Here is a 24,940-nt window from a genome sequence, read left to right on the forward strand (position 1 = left end):
GGTACGTTTGCGAAGCACTAATGAGTACAGAATACAATCTAGATTAGTGTAAACATAAGACATTGTTTACAATATATACTGAATAGAGACATAAAGTACATAGTCCAAGTATATTCTTGAACAAAATATTATAACATAAATGAATAATAATAAGGTACATTACTGTTTCATGTAATAGAAGAAGAAGAAAATTAATTCATCAATACTGCACTAAATATTGCCAGATGATTAATGTCTGGAACCTTATTAGGCCACATTTTGATGACAATGTTCTATTTCTTGATCTGCTGAAGATCACTGATTGTTGTATGTCATTCACTATGCTATTTATTAAATTATTTTCTGCCAAAACACCCCTCTGTTGTACGTTTCTTTTCTTTCTTTGTTATTAGTGTGGTGTCATTCCATTCACTGTGAGTAGTCTTCCCAAAGGCAACTTATTTAATTTTATTGTAGTCTAAAAAAAATTGACTTTTTTTTTATATTTATATTATGTGTACCCTGCTATATTGTCCACTGTTTCAATGCTCCAGTCTCCGTGCATGCCAATATGTGATCTGCAATTGTTCTATCATTCTCTGGTGAGATTCAGGGCACCCTGTTTAAGACAAAATAATTTATTCTAACTACTGCTGATTCATGTAGTATGGGAAGAATTGCTACACTGACCAATTGTCCTTTATGTGAAAAACTTGGCTTGAGTTAATGAGATATGTAACCACGTTTTGTTACATCAAAAAAGCAATGTACAGCTGAGAAAATGGGAAAAGAAGCCTGCAGCGCCAGCTGCTGGTTTTAAAGCAGATAAAGGAATATTACGGCCTCTTTTAGACCTCCTGTCTCGCAGCTGTTAGCTGCACCCAGCCACCTTTCTTCAACTATTATGCTGTCAACCACAGAGTTTTACAGTCAATTTGTTATAAGGTTTTAATGTGGTTGAGGTGCCATTCCTTACCCAGAGCAAGTAGAGCAAATGAGTAGCCAGAGGCAACAATTCATCGCAACCCATGCAAACAAATCTATAAAACTATTCTACTTCACTCTATTTCAAGACATTGAGCAAAGCAGCAGGCACAGAAATATATTTTGAATTTATCTATTCATTACTTTGCACCAAATGTTTTATAGGCTCAGATGTTATCTTGTAAAAGTAGCTGTGACATCATTATAATGCTATATGTAGTCACTGCAGAGAATAGGGAAGTGGGCGGAGCCAGGAAGACTCACTCATTGGAAGCTGCCTGCAGATAACTACAGGAGGGGCGGCGACTAGACCAATCACCCTGCACCAGAGGAGGGAGCAGCACTGGCTGGTCTTTATGACAGAGCCAACATTTCACTCTGATATCCTGGACAGATCTGCAAGAAATACACAAAGCACACCAAGATTTTAGTAAGAAAACACATGGTCCTTGTGGTCAGACAATATTTGCCTATCCTGGAGTTCAGCTTTAATGTGTTTGAATTGAAACTCTGCAGATAAAGTGCAGCGACCAGCAGATGGCTGTAGCTAATGCAGGGCCCCCAGGCACTGAGAAAATGGGGGTGAGAAGGTTAAGTGGCTGTTACATTCCACACTGTCCTGTGTCCTCTGGGCGAGCCAGCCATTAAGGCCCATTTATAACTCTGGCTTGAACCCCCATGCAGCTCCCTGGCTGTCCATCTCCTGTGTACAATAGGACTGTTCTTTCCATCATATTGTAACTAGAACGAGATGGAAAATCCACAACTACCAGACGTGTCATCAATGAAGCTGCACTGTGTTCTCCATGCAGACGTCTCATATTTTACATTCTCCATATATAGACAATAGGAGGTCCGGGGGTCTCCCCAGCTTGGACTGCGCAACTGCTGCAGTTTGCCCGGCTCGCTTTTCCCACGTGGACCCCAGCAATGCAAATGCCTCTCATTTGGAAAGCGAATAGCAAGTCGGAGCCAAATACTCGGCTGCCAAATGTTCAATCCTGCCTCCCTATTCCTGGCAATGTGCAAACCAACGCCAGCTCGACATGAAAATTGTAGTGTTTGGTGTACTTGACACGTTTTTGTGATTAGGATGAAATAAGAATGCACTGGCACCTGGATGCAATCAACTATTAAAGATAATTCTTTCTTCAAGTTCATTCAACGATTCGTCTTCTCATGGGAAAGCGACTTGGCTGGCCGCACACTCGGCTCTGATCAGCAACCGAGATCGGGCACAGATTCAATCAGTTGCATTGATCACGAACGATTACGTGAGCTGCAGTACAGCATATCCATCAGTTTTTCATTTGTGCTTACAATTATTCACTCACTAATATGACGTTATAGATCATACACACAACACATCATACATATCATATAATCCAGCGACTTTATTAAACAGGCAGAAAAATGATTGTATATAAATGCGTTCAAATAAATACAATCAACAGTCATCAATACACTGACATATACATGTTTATTATTATTATTAGTCAGTATTTATATAGCGTTGACATATTACGCAGCGCTGTACAAAGTCCATTGTCATGTAATTTATTAGTAAATGGACTCAGAATACAATGGAAGATGGAAAAAGTGGATTGAATACAAAAACACAATTATCAATATGATCAATTTCAGCAACAACTAATTAACATTTTACATATTGGCTGATTTTACCACTAAACATTCTTGCCAAATATGGTTATCATTGGACCAAATGGTTCCGTTCATTATCCTTTATTTGACAGGCGGTAGGAGGTGGCAGTATTGTCATGCTTAGTTTTTTTTGGATGATACAGTGGTACCCAGGGAGATTTTAAAAACTTTACTCAAGTTTTTTTTTTCCTCCGTCAGTTGGCTTGAGATCCCACATTACTCCAACCTACCATCACACGTCTGGCATTAGGGGACGGTATTCTGTATTGTCTATAGTAGGAATGGGTACAGAAATTTAACCTAATTAACATTTCAAGTTGAATCCAATTCACATTTGATTTTGAAAATGTCACAAGTTTTTGATTTTGAAATGGCTTCTAAGACCTTTTTGCTGTTTGGGCCAGTTCTTGGCCCGGTGTAATTGTACCGGGTAAAGTTGAATATGGCTGAATCCTACTGTGATTGTGTGTTGATCTCAATATTGACTTTCAAATTCAATCTAGCCAAAATGAATTAGAATTTTTATTCCTTTTGTCAAATTTGTCGACCAATCATAATTTAGTAAATTGGACCCTCTCTATCCTATAGCCGTATTCCATATTTGTCTTTTATCACAAGAGCATAGCTACAACAATATTGAATGGCGAGGGGCTAATTTATACAAGTTTTAGATGACTGAGCTAACATTTTCCTCGTCTTGCAGCCAATGGAGGGGCATGAGTTCTGCAGAAGGCAGCCAATGACGTGTCGGCTGTAGCTTCATCAGGTTCCGTGCTCCCTCTTTATTCAGTTTTCTTCTTTGTAGGCACCTCAGTAGCCTGCACAGTATTGCTATGTTTTACAAAGCCATCCCTGCCATGACTCGCATGTATTTCTTTTTTTCTCCTGGCATCGTACTGACAATCCTCATCAGATAAAATCCTAATATAAATTCATGTATTTGGCCGGTCACAACCCACTCAAAGACTGGAAACGGGTATCCACTGACTGTATATTTGAAGTAGTGTAAGTCAAGGGGCTGATAATTCTCTGGTGCTGTTTGGATATCTCTTCCTATAAATACATTTCCTGGGAGCAGGATATGACTCCTTCATGAAACTATGTTTAGAAAGCTGAGGCCGAGATCCTCCGATATGCCAGGGCTGCTGTTTGTATTGCAATAAAGGGAATTGGTCTTGAAGCCTGGTGCCTGTGTGACAAGCTTCTGGTGGAAGCTTTCTTTGTCTGAGCTCCAGGCTAAAGACCAATTCTGGAGAAGTTAAGGTGAATTTATTCACCTCTGGTATGTGGATTTGCTGAACTAGAAATGGTCTTGGAGTCTCTGCATGTTTCATCGGAGGATTCGCATATTTGGTTCCTTTTAACAATTGACCATTAAATCTAATTTATTAGGATGTAGGACTGACCCTAAAGGTAGACCTTAAAAACCTCTCGTGAGGTCTGTTGAGTGTATTTGGCCCTCAGGGGTGCCCATGGACCCTTCTGCCATACAAATGAAAGACATTATGCCAGGAAAGTAATGCGTTATAGTGGGACCCCCCATTAAACTTCCTCCTCTGGGTTATGGGTCTGTAGTTGAACCCTGAGTAGATACCAGATCCCTGGTGACTTTGAGGTCCTACAATTGCTCACCATGTAAATCCTGTGACTACAAGCCCTGCCACTTCATGTAGACACATGGTTTTGTACTGTAATGCAGAAGAGTTTGAGAATGTAGTCCAGCATCTATTCTTTCTTTACTAATTTGGGTGTTACATGGCCACAAATGATTGTCACTCCCATTGGCTAAATTCATAAAAAGTGCACTGTGCAAATACATTTGACTCATCAAACACATATTCTATCCTTCACTTTGCTTCCATACAATGTATGTAGGTTCACAGAAGGGGGTGTATTTGGGGTACACTGATGATAAAGGACCTATATCTTACCAGGGGGTGTATATTTCCCATCTCTGGCCAGTGGACATTTGTCCTAAAAGCTGTTGAAGTTGAAGGCACCATTTGTCACATTTTCAGTTCATTGGTGTTCTTGTACACAATTATATCCCAGGGGTTACTCTTCTTTAGTTATATGGAAGTTTGGGTGTCACAGGATCACAAGTAACTCACCCTCTCATTGGCTAAATTCAGTGATGATAGGAAATGAGATGTAGTACAGTGTGCAAGCACATTTGGGCTTCACTTGTATTCTCCTATCAACCTGATTGCTATTGGAAATTACACATTAGGCTGTAATATTTTGGGAGCCCTATAGCTAAAGTTAATTTTATAAAGGGAGTGCATATCTCTATCTCACCAGGAGGTGTATATTCTTATCCCAGTGGACAATTGACACTTGTCCTTATTTCACCCAAAGCCCCCACCATGCCACAACCCCTACTGGAGTTGAAGCCACCATCTGGGACAAATTGGGGACACTAGTGTTCTTGAACACAGATTTTTTATCCTGGGGGTCACACTTTCAAGGTTAATATTCGTAATATATATGGAAGTTTGCTTTGGGTATCACAAATATTTGACCAATCCCCCGGGTAAATCCATAGATGAAAGGTAATGAGATTTGGCCTATCAAACACATATTCTGTTCTTCAGTTTACTTTTATACACGGTATTCACTATTGGAATTTTCTTTGTTCAGGTCAGGTTCACATAAGGGAGTATCTAAGTATTTGGGGGACACTGATGATAAAGGGCCAAAATCTCCCCTGTAGGTGTATGTCCAACCTCTGGGCCAACGTTTTGAGCACATTCCAAAGCTCTCGCTATCCTACAACCCCACCAGTTGGCCCATATTCAGGTCACTGGAGTTTGCAAATATTGATCCCGGGGGTCAATCTTCTAAGTCTCATCTCCCCAAGCTATAGGGAAGTTTTGCCCTTCTATTAATAAATCAGAATTGCAGGGAAATGTTTTCCCACATAGAATAATTTCTCGCCATCTATTTAATGAATATTGGTAGAATGTTCTGGTAACAAACAAATAGCAAAACATGAAGCAGATCCTGACCGTAATAGGGGGATATTTTGTCTTTAATAAATAAGCAGATCTTCTACCAGACCCATAAACCATCTTCATTTTTATGCTGAAGGAGCTTTTTAAGTCTGGCTTGTAGTAATGTGCGATGTATCATTTATTCATCGAACATACAAAGTCGTAAACTTCGAGATCCCTAATTGAAAGTTAATGTAGATATTGATCGATATGTTTTAAAAGCTATCTATAATTCCCATGCACTTATACCAGCGGGCTCACTGCGATATCACAGGTCCAGCAGCGCCGCAGCGGGTGGGTCATGTGACCTGGCTGCATCAATGCCCTTGTCAGTGTATGTATTCTAGTTTGCATGAAATGTGCCCCGGAGGGTTGCTTTTAAGCTAAAGTGATGTAGTAAGAGTTGAAATGAATATATTTTTGTCTGTAGTCCCATTGAGGGGATTTTCCATCACTTCCTGTCTCCTGGTAAAAAAAATGAGGGACACTGGGGTCACCATAATAGAACACCCAGAACTTACATTATTAGGTGAACCTGGATGTTAATGTACATTTAAAGAAATGAGTAGATACTTCTCTATAACTACATTGCATATGAATTGCTACTGATTCTCTCTGTGCATGGTGAATTATATACAGTCCTTTAGCAAGGATGCTTCTCACACCCTTGATACAGCGACCAATAGAAAAAATGTGTATGTATGTATATTGATATATAAATGAGTATTTCAAAATATAAATATGGCACAGTAAGCTTGAAAATGACATTTTTTCAAACTATAATGTAAATGATAGATACTGTAAATTCTCTGTCTGTAATAAAAGTTCTGTTTAGTGTAGTAGAATTAGTAAATTGTAATTTGTTATGGGCTGCACTGCTATTTGCCTTCTATAAAACCTAAAAAATGTATAAAGCACCAGATTGAGAAGCTAATGAACATTCAAGATATCATACAATTTTTTTATTGCAATTTCCAACACAAAAATGCTTCTTCGGGTCCTAAAATGCTTCCTTCGTCAGGGACATCATTTAGAGTAAAAGAAGACATAAAAAACACAAGTTTCATCCCAGAGAAAACCCAAGCTTACAAAAGTCCTTTTGAGATCTGGTCCTTGACCGGAGGTTCATATAGAAAGTATATCAATGTTTGCCTTGAATTTATTGACTTATCAGTCAGATGTTCTGGGTTTTCTCCAGTTGATGTTCCTTTTGTGGGCAGTTTTGGTTTGTATCACTTAGCATGCTCATCCACCCCTCCAGAATTATCATACATGATCTAGAGCAGCCCTTCTCAACCTGAGGAACCTTAAAAATAATTGACAGGGGTTGGGAACCCCTGCTGAAATCAGTCAATGGGAAAATGTTATTTATATTGGTTGTCAATGTAGGAAGAACGTCCCTCATACATTAGTGGTCTGAATGCCTCCTTTACAGACAGCCAAATAGGTCCTTGGGTTTTGTTTAGCTGGCTTTTTCAACTGGTGGCCCCAAAACTATGCAGACGCCATCCTATAGGAGGTCAGTCAGCCACAGCTGGAGGAACCATTGCAACTTCTGGAGGAATCCCAGGGCTTCATGAAACCATGGCTGGGAAAGTTGATCAAGATTGAAACCAAGGATCCAACTTTCCATCTTTTACCTATTTCCCTATATATCTTGACAGCCAGCTTTGAACACAACTTGGACTTCAAAAAAGTCTTTCAAGATTTCCTAATAGTTAAATTACAACTGGAAGAGTGTCTTCCAGTTGTCCACCCTGAACCCTACACGTTTTTTTAAGGACTCCTCAACACCAGACACACAATACCCCTTTTTGGTGGATGCGGTCCATTCCCAATAGCCTAAGTTGGGATAATGTTTTTCATTTAGAAGCTATAGTTTGTTTGTTGTGGTATTTTTAGTTATTTTTATTTGCAGTGTGCTATGATTTGTCATTTACTATTAAGCTGTGATTTGTGCGTGGAATTTTGGTTTACAAAGCTAACTAGTAACTTTTGTTCTCCTTTCTTTTAGCCTTGAAGAAGGATGAGAACACCATCGATGAGGTGAGTCCTTTCTTATAATTAGTGGTGAAGAATCTTGGATCCGGTGTGTTGCAATGTTGTTGTGTGGTGCTGGTGTCTTTAAATCGTGGATAGTAATTCTTTCAAGGTTGCCCTTAGTGTCTTCTCCTCCAGAAAGGGCAGCTTGGTGGTCTTGTCTATGCTTCGGGTTTATTACTCTCAGACTCAGAATATGAAAGATTTGTGACTTATCTGATCTCCATGTTTGTTCTCAGCATTGAAATCATGTCCAACCATGCAAGTGGGGTTTTTGGGAAGAAGGAAGCTGTGGCCATCCATTTTTATGATCAGAGTGCCCATGCCAATCATAGCAACAATTCCCCCTTAATCTGGTTCTCCCCAGCAACCCCTTTTACAACCCCAATGTTCTATTCACTTGCTGGTAGAGGAGATAAAGATGTGTAGATTGCACCAGGCTATGGGCTCTTCTTGACACTATTGGGGCCAGCTCTATGACAAGTGTTAATGGTTTCCCCATACCCAGAGCTGAATGGAGCAACTGTGGGAGCAAATTAAAGGTCCACATATCGAGGAAGTGAATCCTGTCATGGCCTGAAATGAACTTAAGCTTTGGCTGTTTTCGGATTTGGAAATCTGAGAAGTTGAGCGTTGGCCACTGTATACCTTCACAAATGGATCACAGACAAGTTTACTTTGCCAACCCTGAACATTCTCTGAACTCAAAGTAAAGTGGCATGGTCAGATTAGCCCATCTCTAAAACATGTGTTTGGATGGAGGAGGAAGATAAAGTAGAAAAAGTAGACCCATCGTTTTGCTCTAAAAGGGCAAAGCACAAGAAAGTGTATGTAAAGGAATATAAATTGTTTTTTTTAATTTTCCAACGTTTTTGGGCAAAATATTTCCCCAAAAGCCTTTTTTTTGAACACCAAGCCCCCCCCCGGTGACTTTTGGCAGAACTGATTTTAGAATAAGAGAGATAATAATCTTAGACAAGTCAAATTCTTTTATAGATTACAATAGATTAAATTGAGGCTGTTGTCGCTGCCCAGGACAAGTTCCCATGTCATAAGTAACACCGGAGCTGGTCAGGTAAAGTATAAATGCCTTTATAGAACAAGAAGTGAAGGAAAATCTTCCCTGGTGGGTCTTAAAACAAAACACAAACACATTTTGGCTTTACATACACAAGTTTATTGAAAGGCTAAAAGGCTCATCTCAGGTGAGAATGAACCGCCATTGTTTTCCCCCACCAAATAACTGCTTTCCTGGCTGGCACTGTCTTTAATATTTAAAGACCTGGGATATGAAAGCCAGAAAAAATGTCAGAGGTGCTAATCTCTATAATTATTTTTTGTTGGTGACTCAGAAAGCATTAAAGCTCAATTCAGCATTTCATTTTTATTACTTTAATGCACTCAGTAGTGGATGTGTCAGTGTCTTTTAAACTTTTTTAATTTACTAATTTGCTGTAGTTTTTTTTTTTTTTTAAAGCTCCCTTTGGCGGCAGCATGCTGAAGATCCAAACCACTGCTCAAAGTCAGTAGCGAGCTCCAGTGGTTTGACACCTCCCAAACAAACTTCCCATCAGCAACATCCAACAATCATATTTTATGGAGAGCAGCAGTCCCGACCTACCGCGTGCAGCCAGCACAGGGCACAATAGTACAAATAAAACCCCAAAAAACACATTGATCCCTTGGCATGATCCCAATACTACAATGATAGAGAAAGTTGGCTTTAAGCCGGACTATTATTGTAGAAGCCATACGGCAAGCATTTCTAGATGGAGAGGTCCGCAATGGCTTGCTTCATATTTTCTCATGGCAGGTTTACTTTGAAGCCATTTTATTTTAATATTTTCATGCATCCATATTGCAGCCAGCAGCTTGCACTGGACCTTTGGTTGCTCTGACAGTTTCTGGGGAAGCCAATAGTCCGAGCTGTATGTTTTTGGAGGTGTGGGGCAAACAGAACCATTCAGCAAAAACTGATAGGAAAACACGAGAAGAAAATACAAACTCCTTGCAGATAGCATTCTAGCCAGAATTTGAACCTGGGTCTGGCTGACCTCTGAACCATCCATGCTGCCCCTTTTTATTAATATTATTATTATACAGTATTTATTTAGTGCGGACATATTATGCTGCGCTTTACAAAGTTCATAGTTATGTCACTAGCTGTCCCTCAAAGGAGCTCACAATCTAATGTCATACCATAGTCATATGTTTTAAATACAATCTAAGGTCAATTTTGAGGGGAAACCAATTAATCTAACTGAATAATTTTGGGAATTTGAGCGGAAACCGACGCAAACACTGGGAGAACTTACAAACTTTATTTTTAAAGCAGTTTTTGAATAATATACAAACTAAGGTCTGCTCACAAAAGTTCAATGTTTGCAGATTTTTTTTATCACTTTGGAGGTTCTTTTAATTTACTGTTAACTCCACTAAAAAGGCTTGTCCATATTTCTCATGCTGACTGCATTATTTGAATAAGTTGCCATTGCGTTATCAATGTGCAGTACAACAATATGCATGGTAGTGTATTACTGTATGTTGGGGTGTGTTGCATTGCAGGGGTGTGTTTGGATGCCATTGAAAACAACCCGGCAGCACCCTATGCATAGCATGCATTACTTCAGTACGATACCATGAATCGGCTTTGGAGTTTTTTAGTGCAGAATATTATATAATGTGCACATTGCATTGCAGATTTCTGCTTCATTTTGTATGTAAATGTCAATTCTCCAAAAAAATTGCATTGGTTTTTGCTCTTTGAAGTACCACTTACTGCCGGATGCCATTCATTGTTTTTCTAAAATGATATTTTGGATGAGGACCTATTGGCCACTTTGATATTGGACATTCTGTTATACCTTGGTAGAATATTTGCTGTATTGGGTATTTTTTTCCTGCTCTGTTCCATTGCCCTGGGTTCCCATTAGCTACACCTGTTGTGCCCAATATTCTGATAGCTGGATTTTGTACAAAGCAATTCAAATGTAATTCTGTTTGCTCCATAAACAGCCATGAAACCAAAATAAAACTATGTATACATTTCCTTTAACTATATAACATGTATGTCTTCTGTAAAACATTTCAAAGCTTAGTTTACTAACAGAGGATGTGTGACATCACTGAGAGCCGGCCATGTATATACAGTGTAATCCCATCCCTCCATGTCTTGTAACGGATCCTCTCCGCCAGACCCCCTGCACATACTTTCCCAGGATGCACATTCCCGGGACGATTCTGTATTTGGGATCCATGACGCTGCTTGGCATAAACACAGCTGTGATCGCTCGGTAGGGGGTTCCTGTAGGAACGGCGTTTAGCATCCAGCATGAAATTGCAGTAAGGAGATTTAGGAGGGATACATTTGTTAATTTTGCCTGATTTCTAGTTGCAAGTTTTCAAGGTTTGCACAGATATTTTTCATCCCTTTTTTGAAAATGACTATAACTGTAGGTGTGAAATTTTACCCATTTTTCTAACCACCAGGAATCATAAAATCCAAGCAATCTCTCAGCCATGGTTTTGACTTACCAGCAGAATTCATACAAAAGTGAAGTTTTGATTGAATGTGCCTTTCAATGCCTGATATTAAATGATTTTTGTGAGTTAGTTTTGGACTAGAATAATACACAATATTAACAACAATTACAGCTGCAATAACCTGCAAACCAATATTCCCACATCAATACAATTCAGGGATGGATATCAATGGCACATTTAGCATGAGCGGACCTTACCTCCCAAGCCCTATAAAAGGCTGTATACCTATGTTGTGCCAATGCAAAAATTCTTTTAAATGAACATTGTACAATAATATCATGGATCACATCAGAGACTTTGGGTACTTCAAGACTTTTCCATTTTCTTACAGTTGCCATTTTAGCACTTAAAAGAACATGTACGACCACTGGTCTCGCTTTCAATGGTTCCTTATCCAGTTGTAAATGTAAAATAGCCATTTCTGGCTTTGCTTGAATAGAGCTTCCAACCAGTTCAGATATCAGAAAAAAACTCTGATTCCAGAATAAGCGGACAGATTCGCATTGCCACAGAATATGTAGCAAAGTGCCCAAATCTCCAACACACATTAGTACCCGAGTCAGAAAAGTGCGCCAGCAATACTGGAGTTAGGTACCATTGATTAAGTTTCCTCTGATACAAGTCCCAATACTTAGTGTGGCAATACGTAACCTTTAGAGATTCTAGCCACAAAGTATTTGGAATCTTTAGATTAAGTTCACTTTCCCACTTATGCATTGGCTTTGTTTTTTGAAATTCCAAATTGGAACTAAATAAAGAATAAAACTTAGTTATCCCATTCTTTCCCATATGGGGGTTGGTAAAATATAGATATAAAGAGTCTTCTATGGGTAGTCTAGCGTGCATATCTATTTTCAATGAACAATGCCTAATCCACATAAATGTAAGAAAAGGAAGATTATAAATCTTTTGCAAAGACTGAAAGGATTTCACCAGCTGAAAAAAAATATAAATCTTTACTTTTGTTGATACCTAATTGAGACCATCAGGAGAGGTAAAGATGCAGAATAAATACTTCTAAAATTCTCAAGTTAGGAGTTGGGATATATTAGTGTGCATATTCAGGGCAAATATCGGGTAACGATCCCAAATTTGGAGTGTTGCTTGGATGGACGGGTATGCATTACAGGGGGTCTGATATCCCATTTTCATGGCAAGTAACAACCATTGGAAATTTGAACAGTGGAAAAATAGGAGTTCCATCCCAAGCTTGGATTAGAATAAGAAAAACCTATGACAAATGTACCAAAAGCAAAATCTAATTTTTCAACCCTTCAATCGATAATTATGATTCCATCTTCTTGGTTTTGAAAATCAAAGAATGTGAAGGACTGAATGCATTTACATATGTTGACACAAGATGCTTAGGGTGTAACCATATACTAAAAGCAAAGTTCCCCCTTGGAATTTTTTTAAGCTGGGTGGGAAGAAGCTGTGGATGGGTGGCAGCCCCTGTATTGTGACCCAACTATTCAGTAACTTACTAAAAACTGTTGGGTGGTGCGCCCAGCTAAAAGGGCCTGGGGAGAACACTGCGAAGATCACAGTTGGGGGGGCACTGACAGAAATAAACTATTTCTAAGGTTCTGTCTACTGCCAAGCCATGAAGCAGCTAACATTAGGGCTTAAATCCCTAAAAGGTGTTTGTGTTACTTTGTGTCCCAATAGGGAGATTTCCCTTGACCTTCCATCCTTCTGATCTTTGGTAGTCTTAGCAGGTAATCAAAGTAAATCTCTGCCATGTAAGATCAATCTTCAATTTACCAAACTTCCCTACTAACAAAATTTGCTTTTGTCTCAGTTTTTTTATTATTCCTCACTTTCAATAGTCAGTAGGTCCCAGGACAAATTGAAAGAATGGCACAGACAGTGTTAAAACCTGGACAGAAATTTTAGTTCTTACCGCTCTACCTAAAACAAATTCTGGACTTTGGATATTCTTATGTCTTATGCTTATGCTATGCTATGCTGCTTATGCAATGCTTATGTCAATTTTAAAGTTACACTGTGACTCCACCAATATACTGAACTCCTGTTTACGTGTTTATGAACCCATTTGCTTGTTGGATCAAAATTAAATGCTAGGTAATGCTGAGTATGGTGCAATATGGAACTATCCTATTCTTCAGCATTTAGTGTTGGATGTGCACTTACCAGGACCCATGAAATCATGGAGTCCTTATCATTAGGTAATGGAGCATGCAGGGAATCATTATATTCATCTCCTTTTTTACCGGATTAGGGCTGTGAACAGGAATATAATACCTTCTGGTATACTGTGCTGCCAGCAGTGGGGAAGGTGACAATAAGTTGGAGACCCTTTAAGAGAGAAAACCCTAAGGGGTAAGAGAGAAAACCATAATTTGTAAAATTGGTGAACTATAATGGGAGCACCAAATAAAAGGGGGGGCATTCAAAATTTTGTTATGGGACCCTGGGATTCATAGCTACACCTCTGTTGGAGCAAAGACAAGTGGGCATATGTGCAATTGGGGTGGTGGACAGTTTGGTGAACCTGTTGCTTTGCCCCTGATGGATTATCATTGTGCAGCACCTGGTGTGTTGTGTATTCTAGAGCATCCCAGTCCTCTTTATTCCCCTCTTCCTGGAAAGGAATTGTACATTTCTAATCACAAGTAGGCAAATGAGGTTGATTTTAGAAAAGTCATATTTATGGTGGGCCCTGGCTTCTAGAGCTGAACTCCGTTTATGGCCAGTGACCTCAGTCTCCTCTTGCAGGTCCGTGATCCCAAGTAGCCTAAAATGATCCTCATTGGCGACATGTGGCTGGGCCTTTATAGCTCCTCTTCTAGGCAGTGGGAGGCTGCTGGAGAATAAACCGCACTGGGTTCTGTGTAAAGAAAAGAAAATAAGTCTGTTCAGCCTTTTTAAATTGGCCTGATGTCAGTATCCATCGCAAAGCACAACAGACACCACATCTAACACATCCAATTAGTGTTCTTTCCTGTACTTCATCCCTGCAGTGCCACAGCTCCGCCAGCTCCACTCCGACCTGTATTTAGAAACCCAACACTCTGGTATGAAGAAAAAACATTTGCCCTATTTGAAAATGGAAGAGCAGAAGTAATCTGAGAAATGGCCATGATTACTGTTTTATAGAAGCAGAAAAAGAGGAACTTTCTCCTCCATGATCATGGAAACCATCCAGATCAAGATCAATCTCTGACTTTTCTGAATTCTTGGTTGGAACAGACTAAAGGAACACATTTCTGTGCAAACACTGATTCATATCCTCTTTTATTTTGGAGCAATGTAGATTGGGCAATCAGTTGGCATTTAATGTTTGTGCGCTAGGGCTGTGCATGCCAATGTGGTAGCATGTTAAATAACATTAAATCTGAAAAGAACTGAAATGTTTGCCTATAATCTCACTTTCTCATGAATATCCTATCCTTGTATATAGATACATGGACAGAAAGCTGCTTATATATTTTCATTTTTTGAAGAAACTGCTGCAGAGGGATTCAGTTTCAGACACATGATGGAACACCTTCCTTTGGGGATATGGCTCAATATGGGGGAAGTTCTTGGCATGGGGGTTTCAGATTCAAGTACAAGTTAAAATTCTGAAATCCTTAAAGTGAGCTAAAGTTCCACTAAAAAGTGATCAGGCAGGTCCTTTGTTGCAGATTGGACAGATAATGGATGTCCCTTTCGTATCTGATTGCTCTTTTATTCCGTCATCATGCCCAGCTCGGTGTAGAAAGCGGGGATAAATGGTGTATCCAGTCTTAGCCTGCGGCCACCAGGACTGGATGACCTCCCATTCTCCAACGTGGGAATTCTGTCATCCCAGGCCCAACAAAATGAGGTTGCCAAAAATTAAAAAAGAAAGATGGCGGCGACAGAATGAGGACAAGTGAGTGTATGTACAGAAAATTGCAAGCATGTAGGTAAGTTAGATGTCTCTTCTGCAATAAAGGACCTGCCTGATTGCAATTTTTTGAATACAGGGTTGAGATCCGCTATAACACCATGGCTACGTTCAGACAGGTGGTGAGGTTGCTGTGTGATTATCATACCGTTTCCTCATGCCAGCAAACACACCTCGGAGGGAGACGCTACATGTAAGGAGGGAGGGAGACGCTACATCCATGATGTCCATGGAAGCCCTACAAGGCATGAATAGGAGCTGCAGTTAGCAGTTCAGTATTCCACACTGCTGTAAATTGTCAAGTCTGCAAATTCTGGTTCTTTTGGAACCAGCACTGTGGTGAGACCATCCAAGTGGCACCAGGAGCTGCACGGTCGGAACCTTCACTTAAGTACATCCCAGTGGTAAAAACCCAAATCCCTAGTAGGTAAAACCATATAAGCACAGTTGATCCAGAGGAAGGCAAAAAAATCCTTATAAAGCCTGGTACAACTTGTCCAACAGAGGAAACATTTCTTTTGATCCCTGAGGCAATCGGATGTTCCCTGTATCAACAGTCTTTCTTTGCTTTAAAAAAATACCTAAACCCTCTTATACCTAAACCTTTAAAGCACACGAAACTAAAAAGATTGGCACTTTATTGCAGAACAAGTGTTGGGGGTCTCAAACAACGCCTGTCTTACCTAAATATGAGCTGCACATGCACTGGAATTGGGTTTAGGGCTGTACATTAAATAGGGGTTACAAATGACAGACAGATACAGACATTGACACTGAAGGAGGAGAGGACCTTGCCCCGAAGAGCTTACAATCTAAGAAAAAAAAAAGGGTTTAAAAAACGTAAACTATGTATCTTTATTTTAAGCTTCCTTTCAATATGATTAAATATTCTGGAAAAGTTAAAGAAAAAAATAGTGTAATTGCTATGTGTGTGGTCGGCTTTGGATGATGCCATAGATCTCATTCCTCCCTTTGTACCCTTGTAGGTTCAGAAGCTGGAAATGATTCAGTAGTCCTTGCCTGCCATCAGGTTTCAGTTTGTGTTTCTCTTACAAGCCATTGTTAATGTTGACCTGGCTCAGTGCCCTCTGGAGCTTCTCATGTCAGACAGTGGCAGTCTTTTTCCAGTCTGGATCTGGCTGACATTCCTTCTCAATGTTGTAGTAGAGAAAGCTGCAGCTGACCGTGTTTTGAAGGCTGACGTTCCAGCAGGTAACACCAACAGACTGAATATTTCACTTATTTAGAACAAAACAAACAAAGAATTTTGCTGCAAAAAAAAGTAATGAAGGTCAGGACACTGGGAGGAAGCATTAACATTCCTGGGTGGTAAGCACAATTATGTTGTCAGTGAGGACATTGCCTACAGCTCGGGTGCAGAATGTGCAAAATCATTGCTAGATCTCACTTGATAAAGTAATGGAATGCACCGGTTAAATGTAGAAATTCCTCATTTAAAGCTGCACGCCATGAAAATAACTAAATAGAAGAAATTGTATAAGGAAAAAGATGCAATGTATGGTTCTTTCCTAAATGTATTAGGCCAAGATCTATACTATATCTAATATGTTATGTATTATATACTCCTATATGTTAATTATTGGAGGGGGAATCACATAGGGGAAGCACATAGGGTGAAACGCGTCGGGATCTAAGACCTATTACTTTTTCGCTGTTTATTCTTCTCTCTTCTTTGGAATTTAATCCTACGGATTTAACTGGGAGAAACATTTTTAGTACTAAATTTATTCCAAGTCAATGAGTTTGGATCATAACTTCTTTATTTATCTTTTGTTACTGTACCATGCACAATGTTGTTGTGAACATATATCTATTTATGTAACTAATATGCATTAGAAACTGCAACAAGTCAGAGCCTTATTCATTTACAGCATCCCAGTCCATTTGGGTTTTAGTTGCAGTCTTGAAGGCTTAGAAACACATGTGGGCCCCCATGCTCCCCAGTCGTCTTTCAATGGATAGCACTGTCATGCAGAATTCATGAAGACATTGAAGATTTTACTTGCTGCTATAGCAAGCATTCGTCTCTTGTTACAATGGACACTTTTTTTTTGTTTTGGAAAAGTGACGGGGTCGCTTTATGTAGTCATACAATGTCAGGTCAATGGCAGCAAACTTGCTGGAAATAATATTGATTGACAGTTGCAGCTCTTCTGAGACTTTTTTGTGGCGGTGTACTCCTGTCATTGTGCTGAGTGATAGCTGAGTTCCCCATCTCCTGACCGTAGTGCCCCTCTGACCTGCTTGTGTCACAGAGGAAGTACCGAATCTTCCATTGACCTTTTTGCTTTTAGCTTTTTTACCAAACGTGTCTGCCCTCCGGGAGGCCCTTGTATAGCAGTTCTCCGTGTTAAACGGGAATGCAACATTGATTTGTTGTGTATTTTCTCCTTGCTTAGAATCCTCAATCTTCCTAAAGCAGCTTTGTATATTTACAGAATAATTGCTTGTGTTTAATTATTATGCCGATGTTAAAGAATAGAACAGCTGTTATTCTATAAAATAAGGCATACACAAAGTACATCTATATAAAAATTAAATATATTAAAATCATTATGTACAGATAACATCCTGGCACCCCCTGGGGTGTCTGAGGGGGGCAGTGTTGTGATCTAGGGTGCCTCAGGGGGGCAGAGTTGTGATCTAGGGTGCCTCAGGGGGGCAGAGTTGTGATGTTGTATAATCTTATCAAATTGATATCATGATGAATGCATGCTGTCTTCAATGCTGGAGGTGGTCCAATGAAATATTAGATAGTGTGACTTTTTTGGCATTGTAATATTGTTATTATTTTAATATTTTTAAGATAAATGTAACTTGTTCTTTTACTCCATAACATATCCATGATGATCACCACATCAGATTATATCTGCGCTGCATTTTAATTTGTGTTTAATCTAAGCAAATATCTTCAGTGGCACTCCCACTTTCCATTAATCACTTTCAGTTGGCGGAGTTTGTTTTTTGGCTGTTTGCCAATTGATGTGATACTAATATCTGGTGACAGTCACTGACAGACCCAATATATTCCTGTTTTCACTGGATGATCTCTGCTATGGGTTCGGCCAGAATATTAAGCAATCGGTGTGTCAATGCAACTCATATTTTATGGACATTCTATGCCATAGTGGAACAGAAGAATGGCAATGCTGTTCCTGCTCAAAACATTTGATCTCAACAGCAGATCGTTAACCTTTTTCTCTGCAAGGAGACATTGAGGGTTTGAGTTATTAAAGCTCTCCTAGTCTGGACAAGATAGGCTATCATAGAAGAACCTGGGGGATCCAGCAAAATTGGAACGGATCTAGGCCAGGATTTAAAATATTTGCCAACTAATAGCAAATTATTTTTAAAAAAACCATTCCAAGCTTGTTTGATCACCTTGGTTTTCCCTTGATAGTTTATTTTCTCCATTTTATAGAGCTTTAATTTATAAATAAAGCCTAGAATATCCATTATATTCATACATAGGTGGTGGTGGTGGGGGTGTCCCATCATGGCCACAACTTGGGATCTAACCAATGGGGTCCATGAAATAAAAGGAACTGGACAATGGCTTAACACTCTATCGTTTAGTTTGGCATGAACCTGCCATTAAATAGAAAATGGGTAGACCAAAGCTGTTTAAAAATAGTTACTCCGGCTCTCACCGCGATTACTAAAGAAGATGTGCTGTTTTTATGTCTCAGAAATGAAACACGTAGATCCGAATGTCTGCACAGTGTGTCTGGAGAATTATTACCCACCGACGAGCTGAGAATTTTCATCTATTTAAAGGCTGAAGCCGTTTACAATCAAGCAAAGCATCTTCTTGGCATTGGCCCATGCCGCAGAGCGGCCGTCGCCGTTTGACAGTGAAATATGGAAAATCCATAATGTGTTCCTCTTAGTAAAATGACATTTTGTCTCAGTGTTATTTTATTTATTTTGTAAAAGGCATAAAAATGGTAATACATTCCGATATATCTGATGGCAGCCTTCAACTGACGGCAGGCCGGAGATGCTTGGTCATGAATAAAAGGCATCCTTGCAAAATCATTTCCCAGTGTGTCTATCTCACTTTTTTTATTCTAGGGAGTCAGAGCTAAGGGTGAGGGGGTCTTATTGATGGGATTGTAGTTCTGAGCAAATATTGGTAAATGTTAACCAAAGTTGGGTGAAGCTTACATTGAACATTTAGTTGTTGGCATAATTAACCAGACAGTGGCACTGGAGCAAAAAAAAAATGGCTGACTTTTGGGGTACCCTGTCCTGATCCACAGGTGCCCAGTTTATTCCAGGGTGAGCCAGACTGGGGTGTTAGAAATGGAGAGTTTCAGATTTGTTCCACCTCCACCCCTTTCTCTTCATCACCACCACCATCCCTCCACTGATGGTCCTCCAGCTTTGTTTTATATTGCCTTAATTCTTTAGGCTGGTCCTATGACATTGAAGGGTCTTGTCCGTCTTGCTTGTTCTATGGGTTGGGTGGTCCCTTGGGTGGAGCTCTTGCATGAAGGGCACAAAGGTGATTCCTCCTCAGGGAAGATAATGGCACCCTTTATTTGTAAATCCCCGATCTTCTAAATGAGCAATGCTTCATGTAAATCAACCCAAAAAAACTTCTGGCCTGCAAAAAAAGTCACTATGGACTGCATGCACATTAGAACTTTTCCTTTTTATCTCATTATAACTTTGTTGAACTCCATCTAGCAAACCATTTTCTTGCTACTTTCAGACATAAGTAGTACCGCTTGGCAGTAACCGGCTATGGAGTGTTTGTTTTCATTTTCACATTTACTCCAAACACTTTCAATACGTGTTTTATGTGTTGCTCACCAATCTTTGTTTTTCATACAAACACAAGTCTGACGAAATGATTTGTGTTTTCAGCACTCCTTTTTAACCATTTCTGTATTAGCATCACAAAGCCAAACTTTTATTGATCTGTATATTCCTATATCAAGTTAAATGACAAGATTAGTAGTGAAAGTGGTTCTCATTCCAGGTCTTTGTAGTGTACCAAATCGTCTTTTTAAAATTAAAGATATTTCTTTGCTCATCCATAACGTGGTATTAGCTGCTTATCTTTACTTTGGCCCTGGTTTATTAAAGTTGTCCAAGGCTGGAGAGAATACACTTTCACCAGTGAAGCTGGGTGATCCAGCAAACTTGGAATGGATCTGGTCCAGGATTCAAAGCATTTGCTAGTAAATAGCAAATTACATTAAAGAAATCCATTCCAGCTTTGCTGGATCACCCAGCTTCACTGATGAAAGTGTGAACACCTTGTGTGTCACCAGGGTGACGTAGGGGATTCCTTGTGCACGGAGTCCGGTGTCAGTGTCACATACTTGAAATCGGAGTGGGCGTGGTCTGTGCTGATCCCGCACAGCACACGCCCACTATAATGACGTAGGGTATTCCCTTTGCCGGCTGCCGGCCGATAGTAATCTGACCATGGGCCGCAATTGGCCCCCAGGCCAGACTTTGGACATGCCTGCTTTAGAAAGTTCACTTGACATATATTTTCTGGTTTTGGGATAAATATTCTTACAAGACTTTAGCTGCTGCCTGGGTGTTAAATCACTGACCCCAAACAATTAAAGTAGGACTTGTCTGACCTTCCTGTTTTGTACACTTGAAATAGGTAATAAAGAATTAAAGCATGGGTGAACTTATCTCTCCTCGCTTCTTCTTCTTCCCTTTCTTTGGCCATCTTGATAACTCCTACATTCTGCAATAGAATGCTTAGCATTTTGATTTCTTTTGGTTTAATTCCACTTTAAAAGTCCTGGAATATGGACAGTTCATTTTTTTAGAAGGATAATAAAAGCAAAGGTCCATATTTATTTATTATTGCGTTATTGTGAACACCATATCTCCAGCAACCATTGAAGACCTGAGGTAGGACTGGAATCCATGCAAAGAACACCTAAAGCACCTGGTTTCATAGGCCTTATGGCTAGTATGATATAATAGGGTCTCAATGGGAGGTTTTGGACATCACTGGGCCTAGAATAAAGTATATATTAATAATAAAGGTAGTCCAAGGGTTAAGGAGATTCGACATATGGGCGACTCCTAGATACAAACAGGGCTTCCCTGCTCGCTCGTGTGCAGGACAGAAGCGTTTGATTGGGGGAGGGAGCAGTTTGCATGACTTGCAGAAGAAATCTTTTGCTAAACACAGCTGAGACTGTGCTGTTCAGCAAGCTCTTGTAACTCTTTAATGACCAAGGCTAACTCTGCTATTGTTTCTTTTTGCATATCAAAGCACAGCTTGCTCCAGAAGTTATTGAATGTCTAGGCTCCACAATTAGTTTTTTATTTGCTTTGTCACTAACTCACAGTGAGGATTTTATACAGTAACTGACACCAAGCTGCCTAAAATGTTGAGACAAACAGCCAAATTGCATTTATTAAAATAATATATCAGTCCCGACTTACATACATATTCAACTTAAGAACCAACCTACAGTCCCTATCTCGTATGTTACCTGGGGACTACCTGTAAAAGGTTTGAATTAACAATGCTACTAGTATGGGTGAATGGCACAATCAGGAGGAGGGCTTTAAGGAAAATACAGAACCTTTTCTGATACAGGGTCCTTTTATCACTGGGTCGCCCTACTCCTTTTATCACAGGGCCTAATATACAAGTTGGGTTTTATATTGCTTTGTGTCTTCTTTGCTACCTGTCAGAGTGACTTGTATAAGTGATATTTATGCAGCTTCTCCCTAATGAAGAATTATTACATTACTGACCTTTCCTGCAGCCATGGTGCAGAAACTGTATTAAGTGAAACCTCATTTCACGCTCTTTAATCTGTTCTCCTATCAACGTTTAACTTACATTTGCTGAGTGTTTGGACTAAATATAGCAGATATGTTGATTCAGCTGAACTGTTTGATCTAAGAGGGCCAGGAAGGGGCAAGGATGGCCAGACATGCAAACAAGAACTGGTGGGGTAAAAGCTTCTTTATCACCTATGGGCACATGGATATGTTACTCATTGTCCATCTGTACATATGGAAGAAGCAGAGAGTTTGGAATGTGGTAGGACATCAGCAGCCCTGGTTTTGAAAAGAAAAAACATTTTGATTGGGCAATTTTATGGAACATACCTGGTTATTATATTTTATTTGATGCATCTTTTTTTTTTGCATGCCTGGAGATCAGACTATTTTATTTAGTGTTCACAGTAAAAAGACCTGTTAGATATCCCAGAAAACCTTGCAGTGCATTTTCCAGCCCCATTGTTATAACCAAATCCCAGCTTTCAGTTTTGTAGCTAAACCTTGCTTTGTGTTTCAGAAGTGCTGACACCCTGGTTCCTGTATGAATGAAGCCTGCAAATGTTTGTATATTTCATTCATACATTGTATCAGTATTGCTATGTAGTATGTTGTAGTTCTTGTTCAGAAGAAAGACTAGTTCCCTGGGTCTGATTTATTAAAGCTCTCCAAGACTGGAGAAAATAGATTATCAAGGGAGAACCTGTGTGATCCAGCAAACTGGAATAATTTTGGTATAGGAGTGAAATATTTGCCAAAAAATAGCAAATCATTTTCAAGAAATCCATTCTAGGTTTTCTGGATCATCTATGTTATCCCATGATAGTCTATCGTCTTTAGTCTTGGGGAGCTTTAATAAATCAGACCTGATGTCTTCCGCAGCAACCTTAGAGTGTAAGAAACTTTTAAATGTATAATGACAAAATAATATGTTAAATATAATAATACAAAAATAAAAAATAAAATCTTCATATATTACCAGGTTACCTGTGTCTAATAAACACGGTGCTGTTTAAGCACTTGATCATATAGGACATTGGAAGCAGCCAATGGGCAAAGCACATAAAAGTGAAATACTTTACCAGCCAATCAGATGCTGTTTCCTGAACAAGTTTTGAATACCTTTTTATTAAATATCTAAATGGCTATTACAGACAGTTCCTCCACTCTTCTCCCCTCCAGTTCCATACACCAGGCCTCTAGCAGTCCTCTTTGCAGAATTGAGGGACTAATTTCTGTTTACTTGAAATTTTTTCCAGCGAGAGTCATTTGGAGCCATAAATGGGTTTTTATGCATGATTGCGAGGCACTGAATAGCTTACTCAGTGAATACTTTCCAGCAATTAATTCCTCTCTGTTTAGCAAGACAATTTCCGTGCAACAGCCCTAAACTCACATAATCTGCTCACTCCGCCTTTGTGCTATTATTTGCAGTGTGCTGTATTTTCCCACTGAAATGCTGATAGTGAAGAACAGGCTGATATATTTCTCTTCATTTATTTCGACTGAGATCTTTGCTCACAAAGTCTGGAAATCTCAAAAATACACAGAAGGGAAATTCACCAAGCTCTGTGAGTAAAAGTGAGTATAAAGTTATATTGGTGTGCGCACTAGCCATAGAGTTATTGTTAGGACCACAATAAGTGGTGAATTGCCAATAGAGACATGCAGGAAGTAGGGGCTGGGTTTGAGGATTTAGGAAACACCTGAGCTGGAGTGATTGCGTATGTTATGTGGTGCCTACATTGTACGCTGCCACCTGTTCAGTACCTTTTTGGTTCTAACATATCATCATTAGGAAGCAAAAACCTGTCTAAACGTAATTGTCTCTTCTTTGGTAATATAAGGTCACAAGAAGCAATAATGAAATGCATGTTGAGAATTTTTAAAAATTAACAAACAAAAGCTAAACTTTCTTATGTCTGGTAATTGTAAAAAAGACCTAAGTGTTTCATTTTGTACTACTATTTTCTCAAATTTAAAAACACAAGCTGTTAAGTTGTTAGACCTAGCCCATGCTAAACTTAATTTCCATTAGATCACACCCCTGCATACCCCTGAACATATATTTATTTAGGTCACAGCTTTGCAGAGATGTCAGATCCAGATCATAATTCACATGATTTTCAGTAGGTCTTAGCCCTGAAGAGGTGTTAGACCTGGCCTACAAATAACCTATATATAAATATGTCACACTCCTGCAGAGATGTCAGACCCAGCCCACAATGAATCCATTTTTCATTAGGTCTCACACAGGCCAAAATGCACGTTTTTCAATAGGTCACACCCCTGCAGAGCGGTTAGATTCCGCCTACAGGGAGCCTATATTCAATTAAGCCACACCCCTGCAGAGGTGTTAGACCAGCCCACACTGAACCTCTGTTCCACTAGGTCACACCCCTAGTTGAGGTATCTCATAGTAAGCTTACCATTTAGCAATATCCTAACTTAAAAAGTAGGGTGAGGTCCTAAAAAATGTTCATACATATTTTGCATTATCGTCAGAAGGAACTCACTTTTTTACATGCTTGATCAAATCAAGCTTGCACTGAGGAGGAACACTGATATAATAAACAGACATTGCATTCTGTAAGGTCGGCCATACTATAATGGTGAAAACTGTAGTTTATGCTGGATTTAATCTTGAAAGCTCAGATGATGGAGCTATATATAAAAAGAGTCATGTTGAGCCAATGTTTGGGATGTGAGGTTAACAGAGTGAACGTGATCTTAAAGGATGCCTGGTATTCCCAGTATGCTTAATAACCGTATACGGGCAAACAGTAAGCAGCTGTGCAGTCTTTGGCACACGGTAATTAAGAGTAACTTGGCCGGTGGCCAGCTTGTGACAAAGACGAGTTGGCTGGCAGGCGGACACCTCCTACAAGTTGTCTTTCTTGTTACTTCTGTGTAGGATTTGATAAATGTGACTAATAGAATTAAATGCTTAAAGCATACGCACCCGCTTGTACTTCTGACCACATGCCACTATGAAATATGCATGTCCGTATTAACATATGAATTGGCACATGCTCCTTAAGGCTTT

General features: G+C 39.5%; 1 protein-coding gene across 5 annotated transcripts in view; it reads left to right on the forward strand.

Annotated features, from left to right (window-relative positions):
• CDK14 (cyclin dependent kinase 14) overlaps positions 1-24,940 on the forward strand; it is a 272,155-nt gene that overhangs the window by 12,013 nt on the left and 235,202 nt on the right. For 2 of the 5 annotated variants that reach the window (XM_072412822.1, XM_072412821.1), the window contains exon 2: positions 7,633-7,664. In XM_072412822.1, coding sequence (XP_072268923.1) covers positions 7,633-7,664 — 32 coding nt within the window. Of the gene's footprint in view, positions 1-7,632; positions 7,665-16,210; positions 16,309-23,326; positions 23,476-24,940 lie in introns of those variants that run through there. The other 3 variants (XM_072412827.1, XM_072412823.1, XM_072412826.1) reach the window with 3 other exon arrangements.

The sequence above is a fragment of the Pyxicephalus adspersus genome, chromosome 5 (genome assembly GCF_032062135.1).
Source record: "Pyxicephalus adspersus chromosome 5, UCB_Pads_2.0, whole genome shotgun sequence".
NCBI lineage: Eukaryota > Metazoa > Chordata > Amphibia > Anura > Pyxicephalidae > Pyxicephalus > Pyxicephalus adspersus.